We start from the raw sequence: 14,334 nt of genomic DNA, 5'->3' as shown, positions 1-14,334 counted from the left end.
GCAGTTACACAGCAATCACCAAAGGTAACTATTACTGGCAGGCAGCCATGTACTGGAATATGGTTTTTCAAATAGCACACCAAATGAAGTTTGGGTTCAGTAAGAGGCACATCTTTAAAGTAATGCAGATCAATGGAATCAGGTAGTATAGATACTGCTGAGCCAATGTCCAACATTAGCTGAATAGAGCGTGGTTTGCCTGAGGGTATGGCAGAAATGTTTACAGTGCACTTTATCTGTTCTGGAATATGTGCAGCAGTGATTTTGTCCACGCTCAGCACAGTAACATCTGGTATTGTAACTGCATGCACCTGTTGATTGAACTGGCTACTGTGACATACTTTAGCAAAATGTCCAATCTTTTTGCAATGATTGCACTGAGCTACTTTTGCTTGACATCCTGTGTAGCTTGCAAGGTGCTGTGGGGATCCACAGCAAAAGGACGCTTTTACTGTATTTTGAATTTGCTGATTCAGTGGTTTTTCATTAGTTTTCCTCTTGCAATTGTGTATCTGCAGTGGTAGTGAACTTTTCTGCAAAGGAGTCACAGCCTGGACTGTGCCTCCTGTATCCATGCTCATTATTTTGGCTTCAGCTGTAGCTGACTCAATCTGAGTAGCAATAGTTATTGCTTTTTCTAGTGTAAGTTGTGGTTCTAGAAGTAAGCGTTCTCCTACATGAAGCATGGTTGTTTTCTCAATGAGATGGTCTCTAATCATCTCATCTGCCATATTCTCAAAGTTACAAATTACCATCAGACTCCTCAGGGAAGCAATATACTGCATTATAGTCTCCCCTGTTTTCTGCTCACGCTGGCAAAATCTGTAGCGATTAGCTACTACATTCACTTTTGGCACAAAAAAATTCTTTAATGCAGTTAGTGCAGTCTCATATTTATCATCTGTAAGGGGATGTAAAATATATGCTGCCCTTCTGCTCCAAGGCACTGGTTTAGCAGAGCACACTTTCTTACTTCAGAAATCTCTGTAGCACTGATTGCAAGCAGATAAGTCTCAAACATATGGATCCAGGTAGTAAAAGCAATTGGAGGCTCACCTGGGCTTTGCAGAAAGGGTGCAAGTGGGTTCAGAGGCAGAAGATCCATCCTCATCACCAAAATGTTGTATCAACTAGGCAAGGTACTACCAAGCTTCAACAGGACTTTATTTTCAAAGTGGAAACCTCTTTACCAAGCTCCTGCTGCACCCTCTGTACCTCTCTCCCAGCCTCTCAACTCCTCCGTTTCCTGTCCTTTCAGACTCCCAACAGAGTGCAGTGCTCCCAATTCTAATAATTACAAGCAACTTCTAAACACCACCCCACCTACTGGACTAGGCCTGTAGGAGTTTCAGGGCCAAATTCTCTGCTGGTAGAACTCTATTAAAGTTGCATCAACTGAGAATTTAGCTCTCAATGTATTAACAACACTTCCTTTAAAAACACAAAACCACAAGCCCTAATATTAGAACAGTCTTTGCAATGCCCTTAAACTGAATTAAAGATTAAAACAATTAACATTTCTTTTATTCAAATATACAAACTTTCCTAAACCTTCCCTCCCCCCTGCCAGTTTAGAAAAACACCCGTGCATTTCTAATGGTATGGTTAAACCAGACGCCGGACAGTGACGGGTGAACTTAAAGGTCTGGAGCTTCTATTTGGTTAAGGGTCATTCTGTTTATCAGAAGCGTATAGGAACATCTTGGCCCTCATTCTCCTAACCCTGCAGCTTGTGTAGTCATTAGTGCAAAGGGGGTGTAAAATACAGTCAAGCCAGAATGGAGGCATTTCAAACACCCTTTGTGCTAGTGTAAGTCAGTAAACAAGGAACAGGACAATGGAGAATTAGGCCCCTTTCATCCAGAAGTGGATCTCAAAATGTCACTAAAACAGACTGAACTGTACTTCCTGATTCTGGCTGGGTCAGAAATGGCACAGGAGTACTCTCTCTTACTGCATTTTGGTCCTTCTGCCTAAGGCCAGGAAACAGAGGGGCCTGAAACTCAAGGGAAAATGAGAAAACCAATCAGTAATCTTCAAAAAAAGGTTTGGTTGAAGTTTTGAGCAAAAGTTAGGGTCAGTTCTTATTTGTGCAATGCAGTTCACCCATCCTTATTCACTGAGGCCCCAATTCGGGAAAGCATGCCTACTCAGGATAGCACTCAAATACATGTCTATATGACAGAGGAACCATATCAAGCACCAGAGTCTGTAGTTTAATGACACATCTTGTCATGTATTATACTTCTGTATATGCAAACAAGTAAGTCTTACCTCCCTGTCTTACAACCCTATTGCAGCATGTATTTACATTGACTTGTTCTTTGTTAAAATGTTAACCCTTCACCTGGCATTTCCACAATACCGTACCTTTAGTATCATGTCTCCCGGCAGTAATCTTCCATCTCTGGCAATCGCGCCATCTCGATAGATATGTTGTATAATTATGTGAACCAAAGGCGTCTCACTGCCTCCCACAACTCTAATGGCAAGACTTTCTTTGGGATCACCACGATTGATCTTAATACTGGTAATTTCTCCATCTGGAATCAGGTGATATAATCTGGGGAAGACTGAAATGCACATAAAAAGGTATTTATCTGAAATAATAATTTTGCTTTATTAAAAAAACCCCATAATTTCAGGTCTCTGCAGCAGATCCAACTAGGTTTTAGCAGTCGATATGGTTTATGTTAAAGGGGAGGAGAGGATGCCATGCTGTTTTCAGGGATTGTTGTAATTAGTAAATTCAAGGTTTAATTTTTTCTGCAATCAGTTCTTCTCTGCATCTTCTACTTCGATGGGCTGCACCTTCCCCACTCATAAGTATGATTCTACAGAACGCTGCTGGGACATTCAGTGTGATCGAGGCTGGTGAAATGTATTTAAAGGAAATGTGCAGTGATTTGTTCTAATATCCTAGGAGAACTAAATAGATACTTTACCTCTCCAATACCCTCCCTTCTCAGACAGTTCTTTCCTGGCCCCAGGAGCGTCTCAGAGGGATGTGTGTAAGTACCAGACACACCAAGAGCCTGCAGGGGCCGCAGCCTGACCTACTAGCCCAGAACTCATACCTGAGTTGTCACAGAATTTTTTTTGTGCGTGTGTGTGTCTGTCTGTCTGTCCAGGACCAACTTAAACATTGTCTACTATTGATTTAGTAGCCCAGGGTTTCAGCACCAGAACAGAAAGTTCCAAGGGACATTTGGCTCACAAAACCTGAGCAAATATTTCCTCACATCTTCACATCTAGAAAGTTTCCTAATATCCAAATTAAAGGGAGGAGAAAATTTTCTGGGCTACCCAAAGAGAAGTGACATTTTCACTGTAGGACCCTTCCTACTTCACTGTATGGAGCTCAAGCAAACTCATTGGAATAGGAATCCCTTGCTTCTTCTAATTTAAGTATGCAAAATGTCCATATTAAAGCAGCATGCACTTGGACAGAGAGCAGTCAGAGATCCCTAAGGATCTGAGGTAGACAAGGCTCCCTCCAAACTTCAAGGGCTTTCCAAACTCATGGGCCCAGCTACATGAGAAAAAATGACTCATTGTGGATAAATCAGTCATATACAATGCATAAGGGTTTAGTTTAAATTCTAATTGGGAAATGCAGACTTAAATGTGTCTCAGCATGGAGCCAATTTAGTGGAAAGGGACGATACATCTGCAGTCATCAATAGGGGATGTGTTATCTCCCCAGTGTCGTCTACGGCCTGGTGAAACTTTACTACAGACCCTTAGTTTCAGACAAATATAGCTAGGCAGTTGGGTGTCCTGGTTATTACTACATGGTGTTATCTCCCATCTATAGAAAAGTAATATGGCATTATTCCCAATACAGACCCCAATTCAGCCAGGAATTTAAGAATGTGCCTAACTTTAAGAATATATATAGCCCCACTGAAATCATGGGATTGCTCACGTTCTTAAAGTCTGGCTTTGCTTTAGTACCTTTCTGCAGCAGGACTATACCATACAGAGACAAACTAGCTTGGATTTTAGTAAAAGGAAATTTATTTGAAGGGAACAATGACGTTATTTCCTCTCAATGCTGGAATATTTTTCACCTGACTTAAGAAGCCCTCGCCTGGTAGCACAAAACCATGATGTCTGCTCAGCTGTATTGTGTGAAGCTCTGCTGTACTTGAGGATCCGAGTATAGATTTATTATCTTTTAAACTATAATTTACTTTAGAAGTATGTTCCTTTCCCAAGTAGCACATTTGTCTGTACAACATTGCTATTATTTTCTTCTCTTTTAGGAGTATTAAAACTTTTGGTTCAAATTCATTCCTGTATAAATCCAAATAAAATCAATGACGTTACACTAAGGAAGTATTTGGTTCAATATTATTTTACACATGCCTTAGTATTTTTTAATGTATTCATCTGTCCCAAACCATCTATTACAGAGGTAAAGGCCCCACACATGAGAGAAGGCATTTTGAATTTTTGGCACAATGGATCTTTTGATTGTAAGAGTGAGCTCACATGAATAACCCACTGGTAGAGAAATAATGTATCATCATTCCTTTCAAAGAACTGTAATTACCTATTTTTAAAATCAAAGAGCAGAGGTTGCCATTAAAAAGCTAACACTTAACTAGAGTTACAGCAGAACAGTATCAGAGAGCACAGTATTTCCTAGTCTAAGTTTATCAAAGAGCAAATAGACAGAGAGAGAGAAGCTGAAAAAGAACAGGATCATTGTGTTGCATCCCTTACCATTCCTTTGACTGTAAACTCTTCAGGACAGGAAACTCTCTTCCATCATGCCTGTAAAGAGCACCTACCAGCAGCACAGACTTGGTCTTTGTCGTTTACATACAGTAGATACAGTTTATTACTGATCTAGGTAATTATACAGCCTCATCACTGCAGTATCTGAGTGCCTGTTTCTCTTACACCCTCCTATTAGTTGTTTCTGCTACAATACCAGCCCCTTTCTGTTTTGCACGCACACTGAATGCCAGATAGGTGGAAATCATGTACACCTATTTTTTTGGACCAGGTTTTATCCAGTTTGTAACTTATCCAACCACTTTAAGTCACCACTGAATTTGGCCCCAAATGTTTTTTTTTTAAATAAAGGATCCACACTTTCAGGGCCTGATTCTCATTTCAGCTAAGCGGGTGTATAGCTGACAGAAAGGTGTAAAGGGGCTATTGTGTAAATGAGAATCAGAACCCCAGTATTTTTCATTGTACCTCATCACCTATAAACCATCTTGTTGGTCTGTCCTAGGCATTTTTCATGCCCCCATCACTGTATTAGCTAGGTGCCAATGGAATTCTTGTAGTGTGATCAATGCAACTGATCAAAAAACTGCTTGAATTTCACATTCCATGGCGACTTGTTACAGCTTCTAACAAACTGTACCATTGATTTTATCAGACTCTGTCTCTACATCTTATTCTCAGAACCTTTTCTAGTGAATTATACTGATTAGTCTCTTGATCAGTTAAACAATGTGGGCCTGATACACTACTATGTTATTCCAGTTTTACACCAGTCTTGCTGTAGATTTCAGATGAGTTGTACTAGCATAAAAGTAGAGTACAGAAACAATTGTTATATAGTTTTGGTTCTTTGCTTCATGTACAGATGATGCTTTTAACTAGTTTGTAACCTACTGGGTCTTGCAGTGGCATGTTCCTGTATTTCACTACAAACTATTACCGCATCTTAGTTGCAGATATGCCAAGAGGAATTTTAATATATAATTTGCTTTTACTCTAATCAAATGTGTAATCTATAAAGAAATCTCTCCAAGAATTTTCTCTTTTCTTGCCAGTCGCTCATTATACAGGTTTTCCTCTTATACTCAATTGTGTACATTTGATGTCTGTAAAGAACATCCTGTAAAATACAGAATGTTCTTTATAAAAAGTAGACACGTCTGCCCATAACCCAGGTGAAATAACTGGATTAATCTCTTTATTTTTTCTGATGGTTTCTTTAATGCTCTCGTGTATGGTCTGTATTCACAATATCCATTTCTACTTTGAGCCTGGTTTTCAGCCGTATGTTTGTCTAAACTGTACCAGATTAAAAACTAGCTGCTAACCAGATTAGGCCCCCTTTTAAGCAGAACAAATCTATTATCCACTTTCATTTCATTGTCAATATGAATTATGAAAATGGTTGATTAAAATGTACTTTACCCTTTTAAAATAGTAATATACAAGAAAAAAACCCGGAATGGCCTTTTAATTTACTAATATATTTATTTCACCCAAAAGAGTTAGGCCCTAGATCCAGCTACTGCTTGCATATGGGTGGATGCCTGTGCCTGAACAGAGCCCCACTGACCTCAACAAGACTCTGCATAGGTGCAAGTCATGTGTCACACACAGCTAGTGGCAGGGTCAGAGCCTTAATCTGTGTGCCCCCCATTTATTCCAATCTTCACTGTATTCTTAATTAGTTATCCCCCATCCTCTTTCAGCAGGTTTTCCAGAGCAGGAAAACCCTTAAGTATTTCATACCTTTCTTTCCCCATTTACACTTCCAGTCTTTACATATCGTTGAACAGCAGAATCTAGAAAGAAGTAAACTTTCTGTCTTGTTTTTGGTGACTCTGCTTGCAGATTTTTCTCCATACTCTTGTATATTTCTCATCGGGAGTGGTATGGAACACTCTGAATCTGTCAATAATAATAAAAGGTCATCTGTGTTCAGAAATATCCAATGTACTTCTTCCTCAAGCTATACTTCTTTGATAGCAGCATGTAATATTATTGACATTACAGTTTTAAATAAGATAGGAGAGAATGGCCATTCCTGTTTAAGACAGTACCTCTGTTCACTGAAAAAGATGTAAGACTCTGAGTGTTCATTAATACTTTAGGTACAGGATTTTTATATGAGACTTTATGTCCCCCAAATTTATGTTCCTTAATGTAAGCATAAATTCAATGCTCAAATTTAGCAAACTCATATGCTTATTATGCATCAACTGATAATGCTGCTAGTGAAATATCCTGCTCCTTAACCTCCTTAACAGGAAATATCCTGTTCCTTAACTTCCCTAATTTCATCAGGTGTGATGAGTGCTGGATAATGTCTGCTATTAGGTTTTAACCCATCTTGATTAGACTGAATTATTAACACAATTTGCACCCCATGCTGCAAATCTACATTCATGCTAGTAGGCCTGATTCACATAAGTAGCTCACATGCGTTTATTTGCATGACTAAGGACTACTCACCTAAATAAGGCTATGCAAAGTGCAGACTATCGTTTCCTTTATCCTCGTTTCCAGAATTTAAGCAATATAGCCAATGTTATAACCAATTGTTAGCAAATATGCAGATCTATAATTCTCACACACAAGTTTGACCCAGTTTGGTTTCTGTGTTACATTAGAGTTATCTGAGCCTTACATATTGTCCTTTCCAACCTGCTTTCATGTTTGATTTTCCTAATGATTTTCAGTCACTTTGGAGACAGGAATGATCTATCTATCTATTTTTAATTCTCCAGTGAAGTAGCCTATACTTCGAGATTTTTCCTTTTTTAACATCTTATTGCTTCTGTGGTTTCTCCAGTGGTATCTCAATCTTCTCAAAGAAGGTTTGGTAGGACTGATGATGTGATTGTTTAGGATCTTATACAGGCAGGTTAAAACAGGAATTTATCTCAAACGGTGGAAATCCTGCAGGATTACTCTTTTTTCTAGGTATTTATGCCTTGTGCATCACCATGGAATCAGAGTGCTTAAGATCCATCCTTATGAGATCTCCACCAGCTGTTTTGTGAGATTTTGACAAAAACAGAACCAGAAATTCCAATCTGCTGTGGTGGATTTTAATTTGAAAATCACTGAAAGCGGGTTAGACTCCACATTCTGGGTTTGGGCCACATCTAGAATAAACTTGATTTTTTGGTTTCTTTCTTCGGTCTGTATAAACCATTTCCCTTTCTTTATACAAGTCTCACAGGCATGATGCTGAAAAGGGGATTCTAGTTCCCTAAAATCATAACTTTTTCTCATCTTTTCAGTATCTCCATTCAGTGAATAGGACTCTCATCTTGCTCAGGATCAATTCCTGCCTCTTGCACCAAAGCCAATTAGCCAGGCTTAGTACAGGGAGTGTTACAGGAGTGGGAAGGAAGAAATCTACCTCTACAAGCTTCTCAGCATCCATTTTTGCAGCCCTGAGTCTGCAATAGCTCTTTACAGGGTGAGGGGTAGAGGCTGGTGGATCTCTGTAAGCACAGGATCCACAACCCCTATACCACACGTATCCCAGCCTGCCCACAGCCTTGCCAGCAACTCACTTGTATTGATCCCCTAAAAAGGATAAAGGGTACAAGGAGGCAGACATCCTGGCAATGTCCACATCAGCTCTACTGCCCTCTGCAACTGAGAAGAAAAGGGTAAGATGTATGTCTCACTGCAGGGGGCCACCTGCAACACTGCAGTCCCTAAGAGGCAGCCAAGCCTCGTGAGACATATGACAATGAGAAAAATTCAGATAATCAGCTTTTTTAAGTTATTTTAAGGTAAAGCCCATTTAAAAAAATGTTTCAGTTAATTTAACAATTAGTTTAAATTAACCAATTTAATATTTACGTATAATCAGCTTGGAAGTTGTTGGAGTTTCAGTGGTTTCCAATGAATCCTGAATCCCTTTTAGGCCTAACTTTGCCTCTTGAGATTGTCAAGATGGTAGCTTCTTGCTTGACCGCTCACTATTCACTCACCTTCCTTTTATTCATATGCTTTTCATAGAACACTGCAGTTTCCCTTAACTTTTTTTTCCCTCACTGGGATAGCCTCATAAGACCTCTAAAGAGGCCAACAAAGAGACCACACACTCTTACTCCAAGATACACCTGCTGTCTGGATGCGTTTGCTGTATGTTTGTATAGCTCCTATCACAATGGAGTCCTAGCTCCTAGGGGCTACCACATTACTAAAATAGCGGGAAATGTCATTCAGCAATCACAATCTCCATTTATTTTACAGCTTCCTAAAATAACCAATGAATGTTACTGAAAACCATCAGCGTGAGTACCTGTTACAGGGGGAGACCCAAATGCCCGTTCCCACAGTTAGTGTTAGCCCTAGGTGGTTTAAAATTAACACTGTAGACTGGTTTGAATGAGGAGTATATATGTCTCTGTTGGACAGAAATGAACATAGACAGATTGGTGCCAAACGAGGAGTATATTGACATATGTGGAGTACACCATAGTTGTACTGACTTGCTCATGGTACTTGATCATTTAAGTCGACTGTTGAGGTAACTCACAGTGACAGACATAGTCATAAGAAATTACATCTTAAATGCAACACAGTTGGAGAGGCTTCTTTAAAAGCTGTAGGAATTATTTCAAACCCTACATGCTACCAGTTAGACCATTCTCATTTAAACACTATTACCTTGGATACCATATTGTAAACAAACATTTCCTTGCCCATATTGCCAGAGAAAATATCTTAAATTCTTAAAAATGAAAGAATTTTAAAAATCCAGTTTACTTCTCAGTATTTATGCTTTGCTTTTTAGCATTTCCTTTATTTTGAACAATGAACAATTTTTGCTGAAACTTTCAGAAAAATTCAGGCTCAGGCAGAGAGCAAGTCTAAAAATTTTTAGCCTAAATGGTTAGGGTTTGACAAAGTTATCAGCAACTGAAAACAGGGGCTTACCATGGAAAGGGTCAGGCAATCTTAGCTGTAGGTGGCACTACCAGATCCATTTATAATTGATCATTAAACTCCTAAGAGAGCCTCTAGGATGCTATAATATAATCAGATTAAAGAGACAATCAGCATTGTTTAATATTTATCCAATGCATCAGTGTCCATGGTGAGAGAAAGAACTGTGTGAAGGCAAGCTAAACAGAGTCAAGACTGTTTCACTGTGGATCTTTCCACCTTAATGAAAAGCATGATGAAGAGGAGTATAGATCATCACTAAGGCTAAGATTTTGCCATAGATATTTTAGTAAAAGTAATGGATAGTTCATGGGCAATAAAGAAAAATTCACAGAAGCCGTGACCTATCCCTGACTTTTACTAAAAATATCCATGATAAAATGGGAAGGGACTAGGCAGCTGTGGGTGGCTAGGAGCTCTGGGGCCCTCACCACCCATGGAGACTCAGAGCTCCAGGGTCCCCATGACTCCCCGCACGGCTGCTGCGGGCTCCGGGGACCCCCTGCCACCGGGAGACCCCCTGTCCCTGTGGCCAGCAGTTCCCCTACCCCCGTGGCTGAGGACCTGTGGTCTCCCTGCTGCCACGGCTGGGGAGCTGCGGGGGTCCCCCTGCCCCGCTGTGATGGGTGGGGAGCTGCGGGGTACCCCCCCTGCCTGTGGCAGCTGGGGAGCTGCGGGGTACCCCTGCTGCCCATGAGGGCTGGGAGCTTGGGAGACCACTGCCTCAGGTGGAGGTGATACCTCACAGCAGGGCTGGAGTCATGGAGGCCTTTGGAAGTCACTTCCGTGACCTCTGTGACAAAATCATAGAATCACAGAATATCAGGGTTGGAAGGGACCTCAGGTCATCTCGTCCAACCCCCTGCTCAAAGCAGGACCGATCCCCAACTAAATCATCCCAGCCAGGGCTTTGTCAAGCCTGACCTTAAAAACTTCTAAGGAAGGAGATTCCACCACCTCCCTAGGTAACGCATTCCAGTGCTTCACCACCCTCCTAGTGAAAACGTTTTTCCTAATATCCAACCTAAACCTCCCCCACTGCAACTTGAGACCATTACTCCTCGTTCTGTCATCTGCTACCACTGAGAACAGTCTAGATCCATCCTCTTTGGTACCCCCTTTCAGCTAGTTGAAAGCAGCTATCAAATCCCCCCACCTTCTTCTCTTCCGCAGACTAATCTTCTCTTCTGCAGACTAAAATCATAGCCTTAATCATCATCTCAGGCACACAGCAGCTAGCCTACCGGTTTCACATTATCAGAGCAGGGCCACAGTGATGATATCAGACCCATCATATAAGGGAGACTATACAAGACAACATGGGCTATGGCCATGAGGTTATTCTAAATGCTGTTCATGCTGTGCAGCTGCAGGAAGTGCAAGCATCACAAAGGAAGATCTTACCTGCCCCTTATCCATGGAGATCTTGTGCCTGAGGTACAGACAAACACAAAATAGTCAGAGACCCCTAAACCCAGCAAAGGGAGGGAGTTCTGACAGACCAGCAGATCAACCATAACGGACGTTAATAACTCAACCTCGGTTGGGCTTTTGCCAAACAGATGGCAGCTCCTCACAGAAAGGTTCACCTTTAATTAGTAATATGGCATTATCAAAAACGTTTACTGCAACCGGATATTTGCTATTCAGATGGCCTGGGCATAAAAACCATGAACACCTTGGGCCTGATTCGGCACTCACACTGGCATAAATCAGGGGTCTCTCTGCTGATGTTAATGGAGTTACACTCGTGGAAACGAAGGGAGAGTCAGACTCTCTCTCTCTCTGGGAAAGTTGGGTAATTTGGCCACAGCTGACCGGATGAGAATCCTACCACAGGGGAGATGTAGGTGATAATGTAAAGCAAGCAGAGCCAGCTCTGGCACCTGTGCCAAACTTCCCAACCACCCTAGCAGAAGGAGCGTGTGACGGGAGACAGAGGGCATATCAGAGGCAGAAAGGAAAGGGGAGAGGGCAGGGCAGAAGGCAGCTCTGCTACATCAATTCACAACTGGTATATGGTCCCTTGGGAACCAGAGTAAGCTGTCATAAATTACAGGAGCACTTAAACTATTCTAACTTGGGTTGAGGCCAGGGCTGGGGCATCTCGAGATTCAAGGAGCCATAATTGGCTCCCTGATGGCCCCAGTCTCTTCTGCACTGAGACCTGCTCAGCACAGGAGAATATCTGGCTTTTGAATCCCATTTTGACTAAACATTGAGTGGCACAGGACATATGTCTAGAAATAAATTGCATTAAAGTTGACAGCTACAGAAAAAACCCTAAAATAATGGCAGCTAAACCATCCAAACTGCTGCTGACTTCTGTGAAAGCATGAGGTACAAAATATAATGTTGGTAAAACCAGCCAGATCTTGAATCCTGCCAGGATTCAATTCATCCCAATATTTACCAGTCAGGATGATCCTGGAAGGGTACAGGCAATGCCTGGAAGCCAATGGGCCTCTAAGAGAAAGGTATCCACTCCAATGCAGCACCACACTCTCCAAGAGGTAAAATCTCTCCAAAAGGGATAAGAGACTCAGCAAAGCAGGATAAATCTGCAGCAGGCTGAAAATCCAGCCTGGAGAGCTATGACCTGTTTGGCTATCAGACTCCAGCCATCTCCAGAATGTGACCCAGTGACAGCACAATTAACAAAAGTCAGACCTTAGACTATGGAGAACAACTGAGGGAGCCCCTGCACCCACACAGAATTGGAGTGTTCTGCTACCTGTCAAGATGATTATAATTGTTTCAGAAAGAACTGTATGCAGTTTCTCCTCCAGCAAGAGGCGAGAGATGAGCAAGAACCTTTGAGTCTCTGCTATACAAAGCACCTGTTGTAATGAACTGTCAAGTATCAAAATCACAGATTCATATTAAGGGTGTATTTGAATTATTGCAAGTTATTTGTTTACATGCTTGTTTCCAAGATGTAATAGGGCATTTAAAGACAGATCTCTGTGTGTATATAATGTGTTCTGCAGTTTCCACGGTATGCATCCGATGAAGTGAGCTGTAGCTCACGAAAGCTCATGCTCAAATAAATTGGTTAGTCTCTAAGGTGCCACAAGTACTCCTTTTCTTTTTGCGAATACAGACTAACACGGCTGTTACTCTGAAATCTGATTCCCAGAACTGTGATCACACAACTACATACATTTTTTTAATTTGAGTTCATACAGTTATAGTAACGTCCATGCAACACTGACCTAAGCAAGATGCAAATGGATATCTGATTTGGGGATAAGAGATTCTATGTCATGCTCCCATCGTTAAAGTTTAGAGCAGAGAAATAATGAGCTTGATTTAGGCAACAACTACGCCAAAGATATTGTCACTTCTCCTCTATCCTGATGGCTGCCGTGTTGGCATATGGTAGTGCTGTGAACATATCAAGTGCTAAGTATTATTTTTCACCCCTCCCTGTCACTGACAGATAACATATCGTAACTTGTCTCTATTTCCCTTTGACAGAGCACAATGCTCTTGCAGTGTCACCTATCTGGCCATGTTAGCACACATCTGCCACAAAATATCAAACATAAGTGCTGGAACACTGATGGTGATATTTCACATTTGTATAATACCTTCCACTTACAGACTTCCAAACACTTAAAAACATCAATGAAGCCTTACAACCCCCTCTGAGATGTATAGTAGGTATTATCCAAATTTTATAGAAGAGGAAACTTAGACACACACTGGATAAGTGGCTTGTCCAGAATCAAAGAGTGAATCGGGGCAGAGCGAACAACAGAATTCAGGTGTCCTGACTTCCAATCCCATGTTTTAAACACTAGCCCACCCTTGTCTGTAGGCCATCCATGTCTCTGTAGCATGTGTTCTGTTGCCAGAATAGCCCAGTCAGATTCCACATATCTCTAAGTTCTCCCTCTCCTTGTTTGGCTGGTACATTTAAAAAGAAATAAAACAATGAAGTGTTTTAAAAACACAAACTAATCCATGACTAGGGCTCCTAGGCACTACGGTCACACAATACATAAATAATAACAGAAGAACTGCAAGACCTGGGTGTTAAATCGTCATGTGAGTGGGGTTCCCAGCCAGTCATGGTATATAGAAAAATACACAGGCTGAACAAAGCATTACCTTCCTCTGTGGCAAGACAGTTTTCAACATGCTCCCTTTCCCGGTCAGCCTGGTTGGATACAGCACTGCCATTTTTCGTCCTTCGAAGAACACTCAAAGCTCGATTTATTTTTTTAAAAGACCTGGTTCTTATAGTGGAACGTTCGAAGGGCCGACCTGCAACAGACAGAGAAAAATAAATAGAACGCAGCAGCTTTGGGTTGTACAACCCACAGAACCACGTCATTTCTGTAACCCCAGCTATGCGCAGGGGAGGCAGAGGCAGTGGTGGCAGTGACACCAGGGCTGCTGTAGCTTCTCCCTCCCCTCCTCGCTGCATATGGCTTCCCTTATGTTGTATCTGGCCCCAAATGGAGTTTCGGGCCTGAGAATTCATTAACCTTAATTTGAAGGATTGCTATCCTGCACCCCAGAATCTTTAACTTCATCTGTTTAGCCATCCATAAACGCAACATTGATTTCCAGGGCTAGTGGCCTGTGAACAGCACTATTCAAAGCCAAAGCCATACCAAGGATTGGCTAGTGGAAAATGCCTGTAAG

The 14,334-nt window shown here is 41.4% G+C and overlaps 1 protein-coding gene across 1 annotated transcript in view; it reads right to left on the bottom strand.

Annotated features, from left to right (window-relative positions):
- LNX1 (ligand of numb-protein X 1) overlaps window positions 1-14,334 on the bottom strand; it is an 86,696-nt gene that overhangs the window by 37,708 nt on the left and 34,654 nt on the right. Inside the window, exons 3-4 of the mRNA XM_077815635.1 lie at window positions 13,795-13,950; window positions 2,371-2,573 (exon numbers count right to left, since the gene is read on the bottom strand). Coding sequence (XP_077671761.1) covers window positions 2,371-2,573; window positions 13,795-13,950 — 359 coding nt within the window. The remainder of the gene's footprint in view (window positions 1-2,370; window positions 2,574-13,794; window positions 13,951-14,334) is intronic.

The sequence above is a fragment of the Eretmochelys imbricata genome, chromosome 4, assembly GCF_965152235.1.
Source record: "Eretmochelys imbricata isolate rEreImb1 chromosome 4, rEreImb1.hap1, whole genome shotgun sequence".
Taxonomy (NCBI): domain Eukaryota; kingdom Metazoa; phylum Chordata; order Testudines; family Cheloniidae; genus Eretmochelys; species Eretmochelys imbricata.
This window is presented reverse-complemented; position numbering and strand designations above follow the sequence as displayed.